Raw genomic sequence first — 10,011 nt, 5'->3', positions numbered from 1 at the left:
GCCTCTCTATCAGATGGACATTAAGAATGCTTTTCTTAATGGTCATCTCACTGAAGAGGTTTACATGTGCCCTCCTCATTCTCCACTATTCTGGGAAGGTTTGTTATCTTCTGCATGCTTTGTATGGTTTGAAACAGTCTTGTCGTGTTTAGTATGATCGCTTTCATACTATTGTTACCGAGCTTTGGTTTCATCCTTCTGCTTCCGACTCTGCTTTGTTTCTAAGACATACCTCGGCTAGTTTTGTTGCTGTCCTACTCTATGTGGATGATATGATTATCACTAGCTCTAACTCTTCTGCTATCTCTGAGGTCAAGCAACATCTCTTCCCCACCTTCGAAATGAAAGATCTGGGTCCATTGCGGTATTTTCTTGATATTGAGGTTGCCTCTTCTTCAAAAAGCTATTTTTTGTCTCAGGCCAAGTATGCTAATGAGGTTATTCACCGTGTCGGTCTTACTGATACTAAGATTTCTGATACACCTATTGAACTTAATGTAAAGGTTAACTCTACTGATGATGTCCCTTTGGATGATCTCATTTTCTATCGCGAACTTGTGGGTTGTTTAGTTTATTTGACTATCACTCGCCTTAATCTTGCTTATGTTGTTCATGTGGTTAGTCAGTTCGTTTCTACTTCTCATTCTACCCATTGGGCTACTTTGGTTTGCATTCTTCGCTATCTCCGGGGTACTATCTATCAGGGCTTATTGTTGTCCTCTACTTCCTCTTTAGACTTGGTGGCCTATGCTTATTCTGATTGGGCTGGTGATGTTAATGATCGCAAGTCCACCTCTAGTTTTTGTATGTTTCTTGGTGATCCCTTGATCTCTTGAAAAAGTAAGAAACATATTATTGTTGCTCGCTCTACTGTCGAAGCTGAGTACCGTGCTATGGCTCATGCTATTGCTGAGCTTGTTTCGTTTCGTTGTCTTTTCTCTGATTTGGGTGTCCCTTAGTCTTCTCCAACCTCTTTCTATTGTGACAACCGCAGTGCTATTCAGATTGCCCACAATACTATCTTCCATCAACGAACGAAATACATTGAGATTGATTGTCACTTTGTCTGCCAACATCTGTAGTCTGGCTCTATCTCTCTTCCTTTCGTCGCCTTGGCTTTGCAACTTGCGGACTTCTTCACCAAGACTCACACTACCGCTCGATTTCAATTTCTTCTTAGCAAACTCTCAGTATTTTCTGCTAAAACACCTTGAGTTTGAGCGGGGGTGTGAAAATATATTGTATATATGGCATGAATGTGTATATTAGGCATTAGGCATTAGGCATTAGGAAAGATTGTGGTGGTGTAAATAGGAACCTTTGTATTTCTTTTTTTCAATCATAGATTTAGGGCTATATAAAATGTTGAACTCTTTGTAAACATATACAATTGAATACACAATATTCTTCTTACACAAACAACATCAGGGACGAAACCAAGAATTCATTTGCGGGGGGGCCAAGACATAAATAAAATTTTTTATATGAATTGATATAAATTACTATTTTTTTGAATTCGAAAAGTAAACTAAAATTTAATATTAAATTAGTACGTAAAAAATAAAACCATATATTTAGTAAATGTAATATATGAATAAAAGCAAAGTTATGTATTAAAAAATTATTTATATAAATCAACTCAATTATCTATCAAAGTGGAACTCAACGCTCTTTCATATCTCGAAAGTCTTCAATGATTGACTCTGTGGTAAAATTTTCAACAATTTCCTTTTCAATGTACACAAGCAAAGAGTCTGTAAGAAATTTATCTTCCATTTTGTTGCGAAGTCTACTTTTGACAATTTTCATGGCTGAAAATGATCGCTCCGTAGTTGCAGTAGAAACTGGAAGAGTAAGAACAAGTGTAATCACTCTATAAACAAGTTGATAGATCGTAGATTTGTTTGTCCTTACCAACCACTGACACAATTCAGAAATAGTAGACAATTTTTTGTAATCTGCATGCTGAACTACATTATGCTCGTAATAGTGAAGTTGCATTCTCAACTGTATTTTCTCTTGATCTTTGAAGTCTTGCAGATAAAAATTTTCCACTAACCGACAAATATCGTCGATTCTAAAAGTTTCAAACACATCTCGAGGATCTAGAGCTGAGCTAAGATTAAGCAACTCTACTGCATGTTCACTGAACCGTCCATTTAATTCTTGTAGTTGAGAATCTATTGCAGCATAAAAAATATCTACTCGATAATAATGCTCAATTGTAAAGTCATCTTGATGATCACGAGCTCGACCTCTACTCCTCATTTAAGGAGCATTCATATTCGAGACATCTATGTTACATACCTCGCAAAATGATTGCACAGTGGCTAGTAAAGCATCCCATTTGTCATCTCTAAACTTTTGCAGAAGTGCCTTGGTAGATGAAACTAGATTCATTGCATTTAAGATGTCTTGAGATCGGCATTGCAAAGCTTGACAAAGTAAATCAGTGATCTCCAATATTTCTTTCATGAGATGCAAAATAAAGGCAAATTCAAATGAAGTCAATGTTTCATAAGCTGAGTTTGCATCTCCTCGTTGGGCAGAAGTCGTTCCTTCATTAATGATGTTCAGAAGAACTTCACATGTTGGACTGAATATTTTTATTAAGCTTGAAACTGACTTGAAGTGAGAACTCCAACAAGTATCTCCAGCTCGTTGTAAAGTGCCAATCTGGTTAAGTCCTTTTCCAGTCTCGAGCTCATCAATGTCAATCATATGTTCAATTTCAACAGCTTGCGCAACTTTCAATTCATCATTGCGCTTGCATGAGGCACCAACAATATTGACAACAAAAGTCAATTTAGGAAAAAAATTATGAATTGGGATAACATCTTTCGATGCTGCCACTAAAGCCAACTGCAAACGATGTGCAAAACAATGAATATAATAAGCATATGGACAATCATTCAAAACTAATGCTTGTAATCCTTTCCACTCACCTCGCATATTGCTTGCACCATCGTATCCTTGTCCTCGAATATTCTGAATATCTAGATTGTGATGAGACAATACAGAATATATTCCATCTTTTAGGGTTGATGCAGCAGTGTTAGAGACATGAATAAGCCCAAAAAAATGCTCTCTCACAAAACCATCTTTGTCAATGAATCTCAAAACTATAGCCATTTGCTCATTCTTTGACTCATCATGAGCTTCATCAACAATTATGCAATACTTTGCATCACCAATTTCTTCAGGAATTGCATTCTTCACTTTGGTTGAAAAAATATGTAAAATTTCTTTTTTGAATCTTTGGTGATGTGTAAGAGGCATTTTTCGGAGCTTTATCCAATACTTTAGCAACATTATCATTATGTAATCCCAAAAATTTCACTATTTGAAGAAAACTTCCACGATTGATTGAATTTGGCCTTTCATCACGACCTCTAAAACATAACCTTGAAATGCAAGCAATCGGATTGTATCAATTGAGAACTTCAATCTTAGTCGATTATCTACAATTTGTTCAGAAGTGAAATTATCCAATACCTTTTGTATATGTTGAAATTGATTCATCAAGTCTTCACATGATCTCTCGGCAACATTGTGAAAAGAATTAGGATCTTTTCCTTTATGATTTAAAAAAGCACATTTTGCTCCATTCCTAACTTTTTTCCAATTCTGAAATCTATCAATAGTGAATGTTTGCTGCCCATAATATCCAGATCCACTTGGTTTATAAAAAAGAAAGCATGGTAAACAAAAAGCTGCATCTTTTGCAGGTGAATATTCCAACCATGACGGAAATAGTTTGAACCATGACGGTTGAAAGCTACAAAGATGAGTTGTTGATCCAGATTTCGGATACTTTGAAAGTATAGGTTTGCATGGACCAGCCTTAATATAAGCTCGTCGAATTTCATCACGTTGATTAACATGATAATCCTAAATCTGTATACTCCAAGATCTCGCTCCAATGAACTAATATCAATTTCTTTAACATTAATCTTTTGAGATTTTGTGGGAGGATTTCAGGGATATCAACATTGGAAGTTGGCAATGATGTATTGTCAACATTGACTTCTGAGGAACTTGCATTTTTTCTTTTAAAAAATCTATCAATTGTACATGGCTTTCCCATAATAATCTACAAATCAAAATAGAATTCATTACATACATGGTTAATATTCTATTAGAAATTAAAACCAATTGCTAATGTAATATATATATATATATATATATATATGAGAGGGTAATTTATATGTAAATTGGGCCGAGCTGGGTAATGGGCCATTCTGTGGGCCACAGTAAGAAGGGCTGAGTAAAAGGGCCTTGTAATTAGTCCGGTCCAGAGGAGCCTTGCAGATAGCCCGGTCCGAAAGAGCTTTGTAGTTAGCTCGGTCGACATGGTCAGAGTGGCGACAGTTAGCTCGGTCAAACCATACTGAGCCGAGGTATTGTGGGCCTTTTATCAGGACCTCGCTGTTGAATAGCTCGGTTTGGGCACGCTATGGATAGCATGGTTTCAACAGGCAACCGAGGTACAACTGTACGAGAACCTAGCTAGCTTGGTGTTGTGCATTGGAGCACCAAGCTTGGTTAGCTCGGTATTAAATAAACAGCCCAGTTGGAGTATGTCAAACCGAGGCGCACGCAGTGAAAGGAAGAACCGAGCTAGTTGGAGCTCGGTTTAGCATGGTCATGTTAGCTCGGTCGGAATGACATCCAACCAAGGTAAAACCATCGCACTTGGTTTATGCAGTGAGGGGGTTATTGAAGAATAGCATTATCCTTCAGGAGTGTGATTCCTAGGAGGACTCTGTATGGAGGAGTAAGCGTCCTACTAGGATTATGCCACGCGGAACCTATAAAAGCTCATAACATCACCTATGGAGAGGTAATACAACTTTGATTCTTGAATACACAGAGCTTTTGTGTATTTGTCTATTTTGCTGACTTGGGCATCGGAGAGGTATCCGGCACACACCCGCCGGCCAGCTCACGTTTGTATTTTCAGGGAGTAAAGCGACGACGTTTGGAGGAGCGCGGACTTGATCAACAGGATTATACGAGAAGATTATTCCTTACTCGTACAATATATATATATATCACAAGACATAGAAAATTTTTGTGCCTACAATAACAAATGTAATTAAAACAAATTTCATATAAATTTAAAAATTCAGAATTCAGATTCAACACATAAATTTTATACAAGTCTCAATTCATTTTAATTTTGAATTTATAACATTTAATTTGAATAAAATTAAATTTGCCCAAATATGATTAAAAAAAAACCCTAGTAATTGAAATCATGCGTCCTAATTTATGATTTTTTTTCTTAATATGTAAAATTAAAAAAATTAAAATTGTATCAATATGACATTAAAAAAAAGATAATAAAAGTATTACAAATTGAAAATAACAATAAAAGAGAATATGAATCACATACCTATAACAATGAGAAGATTAATAGCAAAAGCAAGATTATTTTTTATTTTTTTATTTTTTTTATATGTATCCCAAGTTGATTTAACTCAAAAAAAAAAAATCATTTGTTTGCTTTCAATAAATTGAGACGGCATCACGACGTAGAGCAGGGCATATGAATTAAGTTTTCTTTCCTTCTTCATTTTGTCTTTTTCTATTTCTTTTCAGGTTTTTTTTTTTTTTTTTAAAAAGAATACACATGGCCCTCCCTGGCCATCTAATGAATAGATTGAGCCCAGCCCAGCCCACAAAACAAAAGCAGGGCCATTTTACTATTAATACTTTATTAAAAAGATACATATATAAATAATTTTTTTTTTTTTTAAACGGGGGCCGTGGCTCCTGACAGTCCCTTCGTAATTTCGCTCCTGAACAATATACAAGTTAACCAATATAAAATAAGTTGTATGACGATTTTGTCTTTAAAATGAACCGTTTGCAAAGGAAATATCTTTGATTATCCTTATCTAGAATAAGATTTTAAATTCAAGGTTATATGTATCGTAATTGAAAAGTTAAGTATTAAAATGACACAAATTTTAAACTATAAGGACTGTTAGTATTATTCGTCCTTAATTTTTTTATTTTTTACGAAAATATAGACAAAAAGTAAAAAGAGAGTAATATAATAATTTATAATTACTTTTTAATTCTTAACCCAAGTCTCCAAATGTGATACTCCAATTTTTATAATTTTCTTTTCATGTTTAATTTACTAAAATAAGTTCGAGCAGGAATGAAAACATTATTTGTTTAGCTTTCTAATAGAATTGTCATTCTCCCAAATTGGTAAATTGTGATTTCATTTCAAATTTACATTAATGTGAATAAGTATTTTGACACAGTGATATTCTAACTCTCATTCTACTGATATTTCATTTGTTTTGGTAAAAAACAAAAAAATTTCATTATTTTTTAATATACTTTTTGACATTTAGTAGTATAAGAAACAAAACTCAACGAAAGATATTTTATGTGACCAAAGAAAACAAGTTTATTGGTAAAAAATAAAAAAGTACTAGCCGTCACTATCACCCTTACCATCTCACCACCATCATCCACCGCCAACATCCTACCCCAATTCAAATTTAGACTGAAAATAAACAAATCCACCCTTATATAGGATTCGTTTTAAAACTAAGTTTTTAACTTTCTATATTGCTTTTAATTTTTTAAAGGAAAATGTTTAGTAACTTAAAAATTTGTAGTTCAAATGGTTCAAATCTGTCAAAAACGACGCCGTTTTACATTCAAAACGATTTCGTTTTAAGTGATTTGAGCCATTTGAGCCACAAAATTTTGATCTACCTAACATTGTTAATTTTTTAATTATATTAATTGCCAAATACAACCATAATATTTGGTAATCAAGCAATCTCTTAGATAAAGAACATTTATTTAAATTTGTCATATACTGAAGTCTCATTTAGAAATAAATTATTTTAGTAATTTTTTTAACTTTAATAAAAAAATATGTAAAAAAAAATATATATGATAATTTATAATAACTTTTTAATTTTTTTTTTTTACTAAAATAATTACCCCAAACGTTGCATAAATGATGTAAGAGATTGATACGTGTTTAAATTTGTTGGCCGAATATAACGGTGGATGCTTTTCCGATATGGTACGCAAAATCCATTCTTCATCATACTGACGCGTGTATTAGCTGGTCTGACACGATAAGATTTGGTACTTTCATTTTATTTTGTTTTGTTTTTTTAATTCTTTGAGTGAATTTACAAACACATCCTTTCAAATTTAGTGAAGACTTGGTTTGGAATATATTAAAGGAAAAATTAGTTTAAGGTTTCTCTCTTATTTTTAATAATGGAAGAAATTTACAATATTATTTTATGATGTCTAAGGTCTCTCAATCCCCAACACCCATATATCACAGAGAAATTTGATTCCTTTAAATCAAACTGCCTCTCACTCTCTTCTTTTCTCTTTGCTCTTCTCTCTCCGACGAACTCTACCTCCATCATCGGAGTTCATCGTCGTCATTTGTACTGGACCGGATCGGATACAGTAATCAAGTATATGACAGATGGTATGCTTCTGAGAGAGATTTTGATTGATGAGAATTTATCTCAGTATTCAGTTATAATGCTTGATGAAGCTCATGAGAGGACAATCCACATTGATCCTTTTTGGATTGTTGAAGCAACTTGTAAAGAGGAGACTTGACCTTCGATTAATTGTCACATCTGTCACATTAGATGCAGAGAAATTTTCAAGTTATTCCTTTAACTGCAATATTTTTACAATTCTTGGAAGAACTTATCTGATGGAGATACTCTACACCAAATAGCCAGAAAGTGACTACCTAGATATATCTCTAATCACTGTTATAGAGATCCACTTGACAGAACCTGAGCGTGATATCCTCCTCTTCTTGACTGGCCAAGAGGAGATTGCTTTCTTTCTCTCTTTCTCTTTCTCTCTCTCTCTCTCTCTCTCTCTCTCACACACAACTCATACACATATAAACATCCATGTATATAGTATGAAGTTAAACTGTTTGACAAAATGCTTTTTAGAACTCCAAAACACATAACTGTGAGATTTGGTTTGACAAAACTCTTTTTAGAACTGTAAAACATATAGTTATGAGCTTTGAAGCTAACTTGTTTGATAAAATGTTTCTTAGAAAAATAATCATAGAGAAAAACAATTACAATTTTCTCTAGTTTGTTCAAAACACAGAGAAAATTATGATTGTTTTTTTGTTTCTAGGTAGCCCAAATTTCTCTGGTTTGGTTTGATTTTGAATGACCAATAATAAAGAAGTTTAGATAACCAAGAAATATTTCCTGGTAGGTAACTAGAGAAATTCTTTGATTTTGAATGACCAATAATGGCTATGAGAAATTTGGAGAATCAGAAGCTTTTTTTGCAACCATATATCCAAAGAAAAAATATTAGAGAGTGAGAGAGAGTTTAGGCTAAAATGAGACTTGAACTTACTTTCTCCAAAGAAATTAGAGTGGGAAATCCAGAGAAATTTCGCGAGAATTTCTTTGGACAGTGGGAAGTCTAGAGAAATTTGGAGAGAAGTTCAGAGAAATTTGGCGAGAATTTCTCTGGACAGTGGGAAGTCCAGATAAATTTGAAAAGAAGTCCAGAGAAATTTGGAATTAGGTAAGGATAGATATACCCTGGAAAATTTGTAGATAAGTACAACAAAAATTTATTGAATTCATTCAAAGAAAATGATAGGAATTTCCCAAACAATTGTAGAAATTCTGAATCAATATCAACAATATAGCATATTCAAACAAGATGAAGCACATTACAATTTCTCTAGAGAGAAGGGAAATTTCTCTGGAGAGAATAGAAGGCCAGAGAAATTTACAGTGGGAATTCTAGGAAATGTTAGAGAAATTGGAAAGTCCAGAGAAATTCTTCCCAGAATTTCTCTGGACTAATTTTATCTTTGAAGTTGAATTTTCTCTAGAAGTCTAGGGAATGACTTCTTCTCTTTCTTGTCTGTGCTAAGGTATGACAAGATCTTATTGTCAACCACCTCATCTTGTTGGACTTGATCTACAAAGAGCACTAGGATTAGCAAACAGAATTTTGATAGCAACTCTTCATGAAAAGATATTTGTAAGAGAAGATATAAAATGCACGATGATGCAGAGTTTCCTGAATTGTGTGAATTTTCTCTGAATTATCTGAATTTTCTCTGGATGTCTAAATTTTTTCTGGACTATCTGAATTTTCTCTAGATAAAGAGAATTTCTCTGGATGTCTGGAGAGAATTTCTCTGGAAAGTCCAGAGAAATTCTCTAGACCGAATTTTCTCTGGATTGATGTTGAGGGACCTTGGACATTATGAAAATATTGAGTGTCCTTTATGCTATAAATTTTTAATATCAGGGACCTTAAAAAAAATCACCCTATATTAAAAGAGTTAAAAAGTAAAAAACTATTAAAAAAATCAAAAAAATTCATTCTATTTGGGATATGTTTGTGGGGAAACCTAAAGGGTAAAATTATTATTTTATCTTTTGAATTCAACTACTCAAAAATCAAAAAATTATAAGTCAAAAAGTCAATAAGGGTAAAATAGTCATTTTGGTTTAGTACATTATTTTATTACATATCTTTTCATAAAAATTCAAAAAATTATCCCAAATATACATTTTTTTCTCTACTTTTTTAACCAAAAAAAATCAAAAAGTGTACTTACATAGCACATTCCAAACAACCCCTAAATTACAAATCACTTCATGTAGTTTTAAAAAATACATTATGTCCCTTAAAGTTTCTAATTTCATAATAAATATGTCATTTTATTAATAAATCATGAAGTTAATTAACAGTTTTTAATAATGTTAAAATTTTATTTCAATAAATAATTCAGATAATTTTATTATTGTATAAGTGAACAATTAGAAATTTCACTTTTTTAATTAATTCTGTTAAATAAATTTTTTTGATAGGGATGTATTTTTAATTTTTCAAATCACAGAGAACAATTTTTATTTTAAACAAGCCTCAATAAGTGTATTTGTAATTTACCCTTGTTCTTTAGTTTGTGTTTGACATGACTTTAAAAGAATTTTT

The 10,011-nt window shown here is 32.8% G+C and overlaps 2 protein-coding genes across 2 annotated transcripts; both read right to left on the bottom strand.

The window, feature by feature from the left end:
- Positions 1 to 1,662: 1,662 nt before the first annotated feature.
- On the bottom strand, positions 1,663 to 2,268 carry LOC145799324 (uncharacterized). Its single transcript, XM_082888875.1, has one exon. It carries the CDS (start codon positions 2,266 to 2,268, stop codon positions 1,663 to 1,665), a length of 606 nt encoding a protein of 201 aa, XP_082745001.1.
- Positions 2,269 to 3,279, bottom strand: LOC114311006 (uncharacterized). Its single transcript, XM_082888874.1, has one exon. It carries the CDS (start codon positions 3,277 to 3,279, stop codon positions 2,269 to 2,271), a length of 1,011 nt encoding a protein of 336 aa, XP_082745000.1.
- Positions 3,280 to 10,011: the final 6,732 nt, after the last annotated feature.

This window comes from Camellia sinensis, chromosome 9, assembly GCF_055761805.1.
Source record: "Camellia sinensis isolate YWXY chromosome 9, ASM5576180v1, whole genome shotgun sequence".
In the NCBI taxonomy this organism is placed as follows: domain Eukaryota; kingdom Viridiplantae; phylum Streptophyta; class Magnoliopsida; order Ericales; family Theaceae; genus Camellia; species Camellia sinensis.
Note: the sequence above shows the minus strand (reverse complement) of the source record. Positions and strands in the feature narration are given on the sequence as shown.

Excerpts from the sequence above, each read along its gene's own strand:
- LOC145799324 (XM_082888875.1), bottom strand. The coding sequence starts at position 2,268 with ATGAGGAGTAGAGGTCGAGCTCGTGATCATCAAGATGACTTTACAATT.
- LOC114311006 (XM_082888874.1), bottom strand. The coding sequence starts at position 3,279 with ATGCCTCTTACACATCACCAAAGATTCAAAAAAGAAATTTTACATATT.